At 49.1% G+C, this 13,432-nt stretch overlaps 1 protein-coding gene across 8 annotated transcripts in view; it reads left to right on the forward strand.

The window, feature by feature from the left end:
• Positions 1–13,432, forward strand: part of Klf15 (Kruppel like factor 15) — a 38,686-nt gene that overhangs the window by 6,835 nt on the left and 18,419 nt on the right. Inside the window, exons 3-5 of one of the 8 annotated variants that reach the window (XM_031382549.1) lie at positions 6,993–7,054; positions 7,154–7,237; positions 7,409–8,205. The exons of 1 other annotated variant lie outside the window; for it this stretch is intronic. In XM_031382549.1, coding sequence (XP_031238409.1) covers positions 6,993–7,054; positions 7,154–7,206 — 115 coding nt within the window. In that variant the 3' untranslated portion in view covers positions 7,207–7,237; positions 7,409–8,205. Of the gene's footprint in view, positions 1–4,547; positions 5,652–6,992; positions 7,055–7,153; positions 8,206–13,432 lie in introns of those variants that run through there. 6 more of the 8 variants (XM_031382548.1, XM_031382550.1, XR_004122177.1 and 3 more) reach the window with 6 other exon arrangements.

Consider the following 13,432-nt stretch of genomic DNA (forward strand, 5'->3'; position numbering starts at 1 on the left):
GGCGGCTTTAGCTCTGACCCTGAGCCTTGCACTGGGTTCATTGTTCAGGCAGAACCCACTCAGCAAGACTAGGGACATGCCATGCCAAATCAAGATCCCTGTGCAGCGTCTGCCTCAAGAAACGGCTGGTTGTGTGAGTGTGTGAGATCCTTAGGATTTTCGTGGGTATCAGAAGCCTAGGAGTTGTGCATAGGTTTGCATCTCCCTGCGTGTGGCCAGTCTTCCACCTAGAGGCTGTGGAATGGGCAGTGATTCCTTGATGCAGTTAGGAGGGAAGATGGGATCCACCCACACTCTGGATCTGGCCAGGACAGATGAGGTGAAAATGAAGATGGTGGTGGTGGCAGGTCACACTTCGGGATCACTGTGTGATGGAATGATTCCAAGCTTTGGAGAGTCCCCACCTACCCCTTCACTCGTGTATGCCTTTCTGCGGGAGCCCATTACTCCCTGAGACTGATCTGGCCTCTAAAGGCAAAGAACACCTTGGAGTGTTTGAATCCCAATCTAGCCTTCTGCTCTGGCTCTCACGTTCTCTGATGTGCTCCCTGGCCTTCCCCCTTTCTCAAGCAAGATTATCCATGCCTTTCCTCTCTGTCTCTTCCCACCCCAAGAGGCCCAGGGTTGCTATGGTGTCCTACTCTTTGCTGTGTACCCTCAATCCAGGCATTAGTTCATCGCTCCCTCACAACAGCTCTACAGAGGGAAATTAGGGTACAGAACAATCTCTGTCACAGAGATGTGCCGAATGAGTATGTTTTCGGGGTTGCCGTATAGCCCTGTGAGTGCCACACCCCACTGATTCTCCAACAGTACAGGCAGGTATGAAAGTGACCATAGTGTATGCTGTGCTTTTGCAGTGTGTGTGTGTGTGTGTGTGTGTGTGTGTGTGTGTGTACTCCTATGTTCGGGTACACATATATGAAGGCCAGAGATGCTTGTCTTGTGTCTTCCTCAGTAGCTCTCCACCTTGCTTTTTGAGATAGGGTCTCTCACTGAACCTAGAGCGCATGGGTTGACTAAGCTGGCTGTCACTTTAGCCTGTCACTGCCCCATCAGCACTGATATTCCAGATAGACCCTACTATGTCCAGTTTTTAATGTGAGTGCCAGGGATCTAAACTTGGGTCCTTCCTCATGTGCACAGCAAGCAGTTTGCCAAATGAGCCACCTCCTCAGCCCCTGGGCTGTGCTTTTTGCTAGTGTGCTCCTGGCTGTGGGAAAGGAGATAACAGCATGGTGGTAATGGCCCTGATGGGGCACTGCTCTGAGCATGATGTATGTTAGTTCCTTTAACTCTTAAAATTAGACTATGAGGTGAGCCCAGTGGAGGAAACAGCAGTTAAGCACACTCTCTGTGGGTCATGCAGCTTAAAAGTGGCAGAGTTGCTGGGAGGGGGTGGCGCACGCCTTTTATCCCAGCACTCAAAGGCAGAGGCAGGAGGATCTCTGAGTTCGAGGCCAGCCTGGCACAGAATGAGTTCCAAGCCATCCAGGGCTACACAGAGAAACCCTGCCTCAGGGGTGGAAAGGTGCCAGAGTGAGGATTTTAACAGCTGCTTGTTCCCTCACACATGCTAGACTCAGTACTTCTCCACACTCCTGCACACATCCCTGGGAGAGCCTTCTAAGGAGCAGAGGCCCCTCCTCCACCTGCAGCTGGGCCTGGCTGGTCCAGCATGTTCTGTGTTTCCCATCTGGCTCTGCTGCTGGCTCTGGGCCCTGAGCTCCTAAATTTGCCTGAGCCCCTGCCCTGCCCCCACTCCTCAGCCCAGGGGACTGTTCCATAGCTGAGGTGGCACCTGTCCCAGGCCAAAGCCCACCGCCATCTGCTTTTGCGCACCTGAGATTCCCTATCTCTCTCTCCCTGTCGGGTCATAGTTTTGCATGCAGGAGGAAACGAAAGCCAGCCTGCCTGTTCTGGTCTGACCATCTGGGAAGTGGCTGTTTGCCGCCTTCCTAGAAGTTTCCTCTCTCTCCCTCTCAGACATAGGCCTCCTTTGTTCCCTGCAGTGGAACATCCTGTTCCAGAGTGGCCCAGCCGCTCCTTCCAGAAAGGATCTCTCTGGGCCATAGCTAAAGTGAATATTAATAGCTGTCAGCAGCCTGTGTGGCACGTTCTGCCGATGTTCATGATGGACACAGGAGGCCCAGAGGGAGACAGTGGACTCCAAAGCCACTGCTGGAGGAGCTGGGCGCAGGATTCAAACTTAGCAGTCTGGTTTCAGGCCAGCGTTTTTTAGCGATCTTTAATGCTGCCCATAAGCAAGGGTGTGTCCTCTGGCCTTGTGGTTAGCAGACGGCTCCATGTACTATCTGCAGGTTGTGCATGGCACACACAGCCTTAGGGCCTGCAGCTTCTGAGATTTGGCTGTTGACGACAATGGCTTTCTGACAGATGGCAACTGGTGTCTCACACAGCTCCCGTGCTGGCATTACTGGTGGACCCTGTGCTTGCTTTGCTCTGCGACCCGATAGCAGTTGTCATGAGCCTGCCCCACAGATGTCAGGCACCAGGTCTTTGCCGTGAGTCAGGCAGGCCCTGTGCTCTACCCCGTGCCTTCAGTAGGAGCTCACGGTTCTTAAATGGCCACATCTGAAGCCTCACCGCTGTGGTCCTTAGATAGGTCTGTCATCGATTCTGTCTCAAGGCAGGGAAACTGAGGTTTAACAAGCTTGTCAGCTACCCAGACCAATCCCAAGGCTGTGTCCTGCCTAGCTGAGATTTCTCACATCTTGCTCCAGTGTTGCCTCAGGCTTCTCCTTTGGCTGTTATCAAAGGATTTGACCCAAAGAGGCAGGGGTCATCTTCAGCCCAGTTACTAGGACAGTCTTGTCAGGTACCAAGAAGCTATGGCGGCAGAGAGGGGCTCTAGTATGAGGACAGCTTGTTCTCTGGCATGGCTACCACTCAGCTGCCTGTCCCTCTTAGATGTCCTATAACAAGAGAACTGTTACCCGTTCCCTGGAAGGCAGGCAGGAAGTGAGAGAGGAAACTCAGGCCCTGGATGCTCAGGACCATTGGGGTGGGGACTTTGAGACCTGCTCGTCCTTGAGCGTATCCTGCTTGAGGCATGGGACTATGGACAGGGTTGTGGGACATCGGCTTGCACAGTAGCTCTACCTGCTCTGCCAGCAGCAGAGGAGATTGAGGTCCTTGGTGTCCTGAGCCCTGCCTGCTCTCGGTACCACTGTTCTTCTCCTGTTTATCAGGCTGAGGTCAGTGTGGCCCACTACAGACTCAGAGCTGAGATGGCCATAGCCCTCGACAACCAAGTGCGATGTATCTGTCTATTCTACATCACCAAGTGGCCCCTGTCTAGAAGTGGGGTGCCAGGCCTGGGGTTCCTGGGTGTTCCTGGGAGTGTATGCAGTGAACAGTGTGTGAGAATCCTGTCTCAACCTGAGGTGCTAGCTGAGGCCCCTCGGCTTAAGTTCCCCTCCTGAGCACAGAGAAGTGTGAGTGTGCCCTCCTTCCTGAAGCTAACACTGTCTAGGGACAGCTGAGCATCAAGATGCTGACACTAATTTTTAAAGTGCCGTGGGGCTAAAGGTGTAGCTCAGTGGTGCACCGCTTGTCTAGCACAATCAAGCTTCAACTCCCCAGCTTGGAAAGATAACCAAATGACGGATGGTGCTGTGAGAGTCAAGGACGCAGGCTCCTGAGGAGATTACATTTGGGCTAAACTCTGGTGAGGAGGGGATAGAGGAGATGGATAGAGTAAAGTACCAATAGGTGAGGCACAGAAGAACCAAATATGTAGTGGTGGGATAGTAAAGTCCTGAGATCCTGTTGCTGAACAGAAGGCAAATGGAGAGACTCTCAGATCCTGGAAGCTACTGACCAGCAGCCTGAGCATCTTGGTCTGGCTCTCCTGCCTGTCCTGTGGACATCTGTTCCCAGGTCTGCAGTGGCTGAGAGACGGCTGTTCCAGGAAGCTATTTAAATGCTCAGGAACACCACGCAGGTATATTTGGGGGCAACTCAGAACCAGATCAGCAGGGTGCCAGAGCCTGGCAGGCATAAGTCTAAGGTAGCCAACAGAAGCAGAGAAGCCAGGCATCCCTGTGGTCTGAGGAGTCTGTCTTCACAGGATGGATCTTCCAGGGGAAGGTGGGGCTGGTGGACCAAACACTGCTGACCCGCTGTTGCTAGTGCAGGAGTAAGCCAGTGCCCAAGGACTTGACAGCTGAGTGACTATGGGAGAATGAGTCCCAGGTGGCTAACAGCCTTAGCTTCTTTCCCATGTGGAACAGCCAGATATGTAGGAAGTCAACTCTGGCCAGAAGAGTAAACCTGTGTGCCTGATGGTCCTTGACTCTTGCCCTCAAGGAGGTCTCAAGGACACTGGGGTTTGCCAAGAACTCCTTGGGTGTCTATAGATGTGGTCTAATAGCTTTAGATCCACTCTGGATTTGCTTGGCCCACAGTACCCTTCTGCCACCTGCTCCCCCCCTACCCACCTCTGCCTCCACCTGTGTGGCACTGGCTTTGAAGTCACTTGTGGTAGTGCCCACGATGGCCTGGCTGACCACCGTGTCCCACAGGTTTTCCCGCTCAGATGAGTTGTCACGGCACCGGCGATCTCACTCGGGTGTGAAGCCGTACCAGTGTCCTGTGTGCGAGAAGAAATTCGCGCGGAGTGACCACCTCTCCAAACACATCAAGGTGCATCGCTTCCCACGAAGCAGCCGTGCAGTACGCACCATCAACTGAGCGCAGTGGCCACCCTCCCATCCCCCAGCCCCACGTTTTGTTTTTAAATGCAATAACTTATTGCCTCTTTTCAGAAGGATGTGACAATATAACCAGCCCTCATCACCCCGCCCCCTTCTAAATCTTAGGAGGTATGACCCAGAGCCACCATGGCTGCCTTTCCGGGGAAGACCCTAAGGTCCCTGGGGGCTGGTTCCCCGGTGGCCCAGGTGGCCCAGGCAGGCCTGTGCTCTTGTGCCTTTATGCCTTCCTGCCAGCTGGAAGCAGTGTTTGGGGGGCCCTTGCCCTCCTCCCATTGGGCTCCCTACCTGGGCCAAAGCCAACATTATTGCTGGGGAAGAAGTGTTTTGGCTGTGTCAGAATAGTAGCTCCCAGAGGAAGCCATGCTGGGAAAAAGGAAGTAGGTCAAAAGTGTAGGGCTGCATTGTGGTGTGAGGACCGCCATATGCAAGAGGCCTTTGAGGGTCCAGGAGGATGGCCACCCTCACTCTAGGCCATCACGCATATGCTTAAATGCAAGACAAATGGAGCCATATCCATCCTTACCCAGCCTGGCTCACCCTCCTCCAGACACCAGCCTCCTGGTGGTGAGAGGAGAAGGGAACAGGTCTGGCGGATGCAAAGCAACCAGCTAGCGCCTCCCAGTCTGACTTAGATTTGCATTCCTCATCAGGTCTAGAAATTAGTACCAATTGAACTAGCTTGTTTTGATAGGTCTATTTCACATCCTATGAATGTATGTAAATAAACTGTACATAGGTACGCATCTACATAAAATATCTTTTAATAACACGTTGACATTTGTGTAAATTTGAAATTTAAAAAATTCTATAAAGTTGGTGTACATATGTTACAATTATGTATATTTTCTTTGGTCCTTCATAAAAAATATATTTACTTTGCCAATAAAAAGAGAAAAAAAAAAAAAGAACTCAACCATTCTTTGGCCCTGTATTCCTCCACTGGCCTGGGACATGGGGGTGATTCTGGGGCTCTGCTTCTTCCAGCTTCCTTTGTGGATTTTGCTCTCTTCTGTGCATGCTCCGATGTCACCTGTGTGGAGTGTCTCAGTCCAGCGAGTCATTGCCATTTGAGACCTTTGCTGGGCACTTTAGTGTGCTGAGTGAGACTAGCATCACACGTTCTGTTGGCCTTCCCCGGAGAAGTAGCTGGGTGGTTTCCTCCCTGCACAGTGATTTTGACATCTAAGGAGTCTTCTAAAGGCAGGGGATGGACTTAGGCCACTTCCTCTGCCTCCCCAATTCCTTGGGATACTTAGGGTTTCTGCCACTGAGTTCTACTCTTAGGTTTGCTTCCAGGCACACACCCTCTACAGGCTGGGCTCTAAGATCAAAGGGAGCATTCAACAAAGGGAAGCTGTGAGTCTGTAGGGAATGAGCCCAGGGAGGTACCCAGGGCTAACCACCTCAGTACCTCAGCTGCAGGAAGACCTTCCTGGTTCACCTGTGCACAGTGTAAGGTGAGAATCTTCTAGAAGGGGACTTTTCCTATTGACCTCACTAAAATATCTGGATGCTGTGTGGGCCAGGGTTTCCCAGGAGCCCCTCAAGGGATCTGGAAGCAGCTGGCAGGTAGGTTTTCAGCAGAGAGATCCTATACCATGTGGTGTGATACTGTGAGTCTCAAAATGTGGAGACCACTATTCTGGGGGGCCTGGGGTAGGCCTGCTAATAATGTCCCTGTCCGGTGAGATCTGAAAGTCATTGAGCATCCACGTGTGACCAGTACATTTGATTAGAGGATGGACATCCCATCTGACCAGCTTGTGACCTCTGCCCTTTGCCTGTGACCGAATGTACCTTCTGAGGACAAACAGGTGCTGGAGAAATGAGACATTGATTTTCAGCTGCGTTAGCGTAATTTCTCTTCATCATTAAACAATCAATGTGGCCACAGATACAAGGGACATTGCAGGGACAGAGGAGGTGATGGTCATGTTGGTGGCACCGAGAAAGGAACAAACCATGTCCACCATGGCTGAGGATGAATGGATGGACATGTTCTTCCCCTCACCAGCACATCACCAACAGCCTGGTTATTCCATTCAGCATGGTGTGAACCATCTTGGGGAGGGGAGGTGTGAGGATGTAAGTCAGCGTGGGCTGCCAGGATCCTCACCTGAGTCCTATATTCTCAGCCCTGCACTGCAGGGGAGGCCGAGGTGGGGCGCAGCAAGACAGAGGGGTTGGGGTTACTGCAGCCTCCCTCAAGCAACCTCTCAATGCTGCCCTTTGGGTGGGTTTCTGCTACTCCAGATTGCCACTGGACCTTGCACAACAGGCTGATGGGAAAGCCCCTGGTAGCATGATGGTTAATGGTAAGTGGGGGTTCAAGCCTATGTTGCAACGGAGTGGAGTCTGGGAAACTGCCCTCAATGCTTTCAGTGGCTGGAAGAGAAGTCTTTGTCCTGTTCTAGGTGCTGAGAAGGCAGAAGGAGACATAGTCCTGTGGCCCTGCAATTATTTGTGATAGGAGAAGAATCTGGAAGATTATGAAACAGGTAAAATGACCCAAATCTCCCCCAAGGTTTTAGTTAGGAGCAGAGCACCGTGAAATGCTAGTAATAACTTTAACATTAGTGATAATGATAAGCAATCCTTTTTCATGTTGTTTTTCTTTTAAATAAACTGAGTTGTTAGGAGCTGGAGTAATTAGACTCCCCAATTGACAGCTGTCACGCCTTTCCCTGGTGCCAGGCTGCCTTACGTGGTGGACTGCCAGCCAGGCAAATTGCCAGTTGCCCTCATAGCAGCCGGCTGCTTTGAACTCTCCTGGACGCCTTGGGGAACTGAGCTGTGATCAGCTGCTGGCTTCAGAAGCACGATGCTGGTTCCGGAGTCACATCCCACCCACACAGCAGTTTCAAACAGCTTGCAAGAGATGTAGTGCCCACCGCTAGCCTCCCTGAACTCTATATGACCCTATAACCATTTCCACTCTCACCAGAGAGGAGCCTTCTCTTGTTGGACTGAGAATGAAGGACTGTGTGGAGTTGGTGCGAACACAGCTCATTTGCATGAAGCGTTGCTTCTGATTGGTGCTTTTAGCCTTGCCACACCCCCTTTCTGGATGTAAGTCTGACTTCCAGTTCCTTTCTTGAGCCAGCTGAGCTGCTGTGATGCCCTTCCTCACTACTGAGGCCAGCGAGATGCTAGTCCAGACCTGCAAGAGAGACTAAAGCAGTTAAGTGGAGAGCTGAGAAGCTCTGAAGCTTCAAGAAGCTGGGCCCCAACCTGAAAGCTCTTGACCAGAACAGGGTTACCATGGCTTCCCAGGGCTGAGCTGAGTGCACATTAAAGCCCAGCGCAACAGAGCCTTCATCTTGAGCGCCTGGAACCCGGAGTCTTTGGCTTCTACAGATCCACCTCCATCTCCCCAACTTGCTTTGTAACTCAGACTGGCTTCAAACTTGCCACCTCCTCCTGTCTCAGCCTCCCAGATGCTAGAATAAAAGGTGCATACTGATAACACCGGCTTTCTAGTCAATAATTTCTAGCTTCGAAGAACAAAAGGTTCCCCACCTGCTTATCCTAGTTTGGTTTCTGTTGCTATACTAAACACCATGGTCTAAAGACAAGTTGGGGAGGAAAGATTTGTTTCATCTCATAAGCTAGAGTCCATCATTGAGGGAAGAAGTCAGTGTAGAGCTTGGAGCAGAGACTATGGAAGAATTGTGCTAATTTGCTTGCTACCTGCATCTACATCTCCTACAGCTCAGAGATGGTACTGCCCATAGTGGACTGAGCCCTTCTCCATCAGTTAGCAATTAAGAAAATTCCCCCACAGACGTGCCCACAGGCCAGTCTGACAGTGGCAATTCCTCAGTTGAGGATCCTTCTTCCCATGTGTATCAAATCAATAACCAAGAAGCAGAGCCATCACACAACTCATTGGTAGCCATCACGAAACAAAGTGTAGGCACACAGTCAGATCATTGCTAAGAGCAGACCATTGCTTAGCAGATCATTGCTAAGAGCCTGCTGCAAAGCAAAAATCCAATTCTGCGGCCTAAACAAAGCAGACAGACACATCACTCTATATAAGCAGTCTGAAGGGAAGCAGGGTGAGCCAATATGGTGGCTCCGCCAGACTGTAGGGTGTCATCCTAGATGGCTTGGCTGGGGAAAGCAAGTAAGGGGTGCTTGTGCCCAGCCCCCCAGGCACTGCCGCTCTACTTATGCCCCAGTGGCTGTAGTGTAGCTCCAACCTTCCCAGTTTGAAAATGAGGGTTCTAACTGGTTTGAGAAATGGACAGTTGTGGCTTGCCTGGCCTGCCCCTTGGCTGCAGACCTCACACCTTCCCAGGAGTCTGCAGAATAGCATCTTTGTGGCACTGACTGAGTTTGGCTCCCACTGCCTGGTACATGTGATTTAGGGGCATCCTTGAGGAGTGTGGGGCCAAGGGTGTAACTTCTGTAGCAGTGGGTTGTGAAGAAAGACAACTGGAACCAGAAAAGCCAGGAGCTTCCACACAAGCTGTAGGGAGAGGGATGGGAGCTCACAGGCAAAGGAATCCTGACTGAACAGAAGCAGAGCCTAATGTACAGCTATGAGCTGCTCCTGAAAAGAGCCAAGACCATGCTGGGACCACAGAGAGGAGGGACAAACTAGCTTTCTGTATATTGCATTGGTTAAGGGAGTCAAAGGCACAGGCAGGAAGATCTGCCATGAACTTCACGGGTCTGAACAGGGAGTTGAACTCAGGAACCAAGTGTTAGCAGGTAGGTCCTGTTTGATTTGAGGCTCTGCACCGTGGAGCTTACTGTGTGGGACCCTCCTAAGGCAGAGGTAAGCAACATCCAGCATGTGTCTAGACCTCACCACTTTCAATAAGGAAGAGATGAGGGGCTGGAGAGAGGGCTCAGCAATTAACAGCATTTGCTGCTCTTTCTCAGGACCAGTTTTCAGTTCCCAGCACCCATATGGTAGCTCACAACCATCTGCAACTCCAGCCCCACAGGATCAAACACCCTCCAGCATATACACACACACACACACACACACACACACACAGACACACGCACACACACACACACACACACACACGCACAAATAGACTAAAAATAACATCTTCTGGGCTGGCGAGATGACTCAGCGGGTAAGAGCACTGTCTGCTCTTCCGAAGGTCCTGAGTTCAGATCCCAGCAACCACATGATGGCTCACAACCATCCGTAATAAGATCTGACGCCTTCTTCTGGTGCATCTGAAGACAGCTACAGTGAATTACGCCAGAGTGAGTGGGCAGGAACGAGCAGGGCCGGAACCAGCAGGGCCAGAGTGAGCTGGACCCAAGCAAGCTCAGCTTAAGCAAGCAGAGGCCCTGAGTTCAATTCCCAGCAGCCACTTGATGGCTCACGGTCATTTGTACAGCTACAGTGTACTCATACACATAAAATAAATAAAATAAATCTTAAAAAAAATAATAACAGCATCTAAAAAGAGGCAGGGATGGTCCTGGCTCCAGGGAGACACAAAGAGACCCAGAGCATAGAGCACCAGCACAAGATTGAAGGAGAGGTGTCAGGAGGAGGGGAGGTTGCAAGAAGTGCAGTGGCTGTCGGAGTGGGCAGAGGAGAGGAAGAGTGCCCTGTGAGTGCACTGGAAGGGACTGGAGGGAGGCTACCTGGCCCTTCCCCAGCACAGATGGAAGAAGGAAATGTGGATGGCTGAGACAGAGTGGAGAGGTAGGAGCCTGAATCAGACTCCGGAACAACCAGAGCAATGCCAGTGACACAAAATGCAGGTATGAAACAAAGTTTGTTAGCTCCCCAGGGTGTGATCACTACTGAAGCCAGGTCACTTTGACAGAAGGAGGAGGACCACCTGGGGTGCCACAGCAAGGCATGGTTGGAATAGCCTTCATCAGGGCTCCCAGGGCCGCTCTTGCCAATGGTTTATGGAGCAGCTCTGACTCACTGGGGATGATGTCCCTCCTGGCCTAACAGATCCCTAAGCTGGGCCCTTCTCCCTTTCTCTTTCCCATCCTGGCCATCCTGACTCCATAGGAAGTCTGATTGCATGGCTGAAGATCCCAACACTATATTGGGATCTCATGCAGAGAGCTTCTCTCCAGGGAGTGCTCTGAACCCTGGTCTCAGGTGAGATCTCCATTTTCTCTCCACTGACTTTATAAGGCGGGACCAGCCGAGAGGTAAACCCTTAGCCAGACTAACTAGAGGACACAGAGACAGGATCCTAATTAACAAGATCAGAAATGAAAAGGAAGACATAACAACAGAAACTGAGGAAATCAAAAAAAGCATCAGATCCTACTACAAAAGCCTATACTCAACAAAACTGGAAAACCTGGAAAAATGGACGATTTTCTAGACAGATACCAGGTACCAAAGTTAAATCAAGATCAGATCAAGGATCTAAACAGTCCCATATCTGCTAATGAATAGAAAGAGTAATTAATAGTCTCCCAGCCAAAAAAAGCCCTGGACCAGATGGGTTTAGTGCAGTTTTATCAGACCTTCAAAGAAGACCTAATAACAATACTCCTCAAACTATTCCACAAAATAGAAACAAAAGGTACTCTACCCAATTTATTCCATGAAACTACAATTACTCTGATACCTAAATCACACAAAGACCTAACAAAGAAAAAAAAACTTCAGACTATTTTCCCTTATGAATATCGATGCAAAAATACTCAATAAAATTCTTACAAACCAAATTCAAGAACACATCAAAACCATCATTCATCATGATCAAGTAGGCTTCATCCCAGATATGCAGGGATGGTTCAATATACGGAAATCCATCAATGTAATCCACTACATAAACAAACTCAAAGAAAAAATCATATGATCATCTCATTGGATGCTGAGAAAGCATTTGACAAAATCCAACACCCTTTCATGATAAAAGTCTTGGGAAGATCAGGGATTCAAGGCCCATACTTAAACATAGTAAAAGCAATATACACCAAACCAGTAGCCAACATCAAACTAAATGGAGAGAAACTTGAAGCAATCACACTAAAATCAGGGAGCAAGGGTGCTCACTCTCTCTCTACCTATTCAATATTGTACTTGAAGTCCTAGCCAGAGCAATTAGACAACAAAAGGAGATCAAAGGGATACAAATTGGAATGGAAGAAGTCAAATTATCACTATTTGCAGATGATATGATAGTATACTTAAGTGAACCCAAAAATTCCACCAGAGAACTTTTAAACCTGATAAACAACTTCAGCAAAGTAGCTGGATATAAAATTAGCTCTAGAAAATCAGAGGCCTTACTCTACACAAAGGATAAACAGGCTAAGAAAGAAATTAGGGAAACAACACCCTTCACAATAGTCACAAATAATATAAAATACGTTGGTGTGACTCTAACTAAGCAAGTAAAAGATCTGTATGACAAGAATGTCAAGTCTCTGAAGAAAGAAAATTGAAGAAGACCTCAGAAGATGGAAAGATCTCCCATGCTCATGGACTGGCAGGATTAATATAGTAAAAATGGCCATCTTGCCAAAAGCAATCTACAGATTCAATGCAATCCCTATCAAAATTCCAACTCAATTCTTCACAGACTTAGAAAGAGCAACTTGCAAATTCATCTGGAATAACAAAAAAACCTAGGATAGCGAAAACTATTCTCAACAATAAAAGAACCTCTGGTGGAATCACCATCCCAGAGCTTAAGCTGCACTACAGAGCAATTGTGATAAAAACTGCATGGTATTGGTACAGTGACAGGCAGGTGGATCAATGGAATAGAATTGAAGACCCAGAAATGGACCCACACACCTATGGTCACTTGATCTTTGACAAAGGAGCTAAAGTACAGTGGAAAAAAAGACAACATTTTCAACAAATGATGCTGGCTCAACTGACGGTTAGCATGTAGAAGAATGAAAATCGATCCACTCCTATCTCCTTGTACAAAGCTCAAGTCCAAGTGGATCAAGGACATCCACATAAAACCAGATACATTGAAACTAATAGAAAAGAAAGTGGGGAAGAGCCTGGAGCACATAGGCACAGAGGAAAATTTCCTGAACACGCTCTAAGATCAAGAATTGACAAATGGGACCTCATAAAATTACAAAGCTTCTGTAAGGCAAAGGACACTGTTAGTAGGTCAAAATGGCAACAGATTTGGAAAAGATCTTTACCAATCTTCTCTCTCTCTCTCTCTCTCTCTCTCTCTCTCTCTCTCTCTCTCTCTCTTCCGAGACAGGGTTTCTCTGTGTAGTCCTGGCTGTCCTGGAACTCACTTTGTAGACCAGGCTGGCCTGGAACTCAGAAATCCGCCTGCCTCTGCTTCCCAAGTGCTGGGATTAAAGGTGTGCGCTACCACTGCCCGGCCCTTTACCAATCTATATACAAAGAACTCAAGAAGTTAGACTCCAGAGAATCAAGTAACCCTATTAAAAAATGGAGTACAGAGCTAAACAAAGAATTCTCAACTGAGGAATACAGAATGGCTGAGAAAAACCTAAAGAATTGTTCAACATCCTTAGTCATCAGGGAAATGCAAATTAAAACAACCCTGAGATTCCACCTCATACCAGTCAGAATGGCTAAGATCAAAAACTTAGGTGACAGCATATGCCGGCAAGGTTTTGGAGAAAGAGGAACATTCCTTCATTGTTGGTGGGATTGCAAGCTGGTATAACCACTCTGGAAAACAGTTTGGTGGTTCCTCCGGAAATTGGACATAGTACTACCAGAGGACCCAGCT

Source organism: Mastomys coucha, unplaced genomic scaffold (genome assembly GCF_008632895.1).
Source record: "Mastomys coucha isolate ucsf_1 unplaced genomic scaffold, UCSF_Mcou_1 pScaffold20, whole genome shotgun sequence".
NCBI classification, from domain to species: Eukaryota; Metazoa; Chordata; class Mammalia; order Rodentia; family Muridae; genus Mastomys; species Mastomys coucha.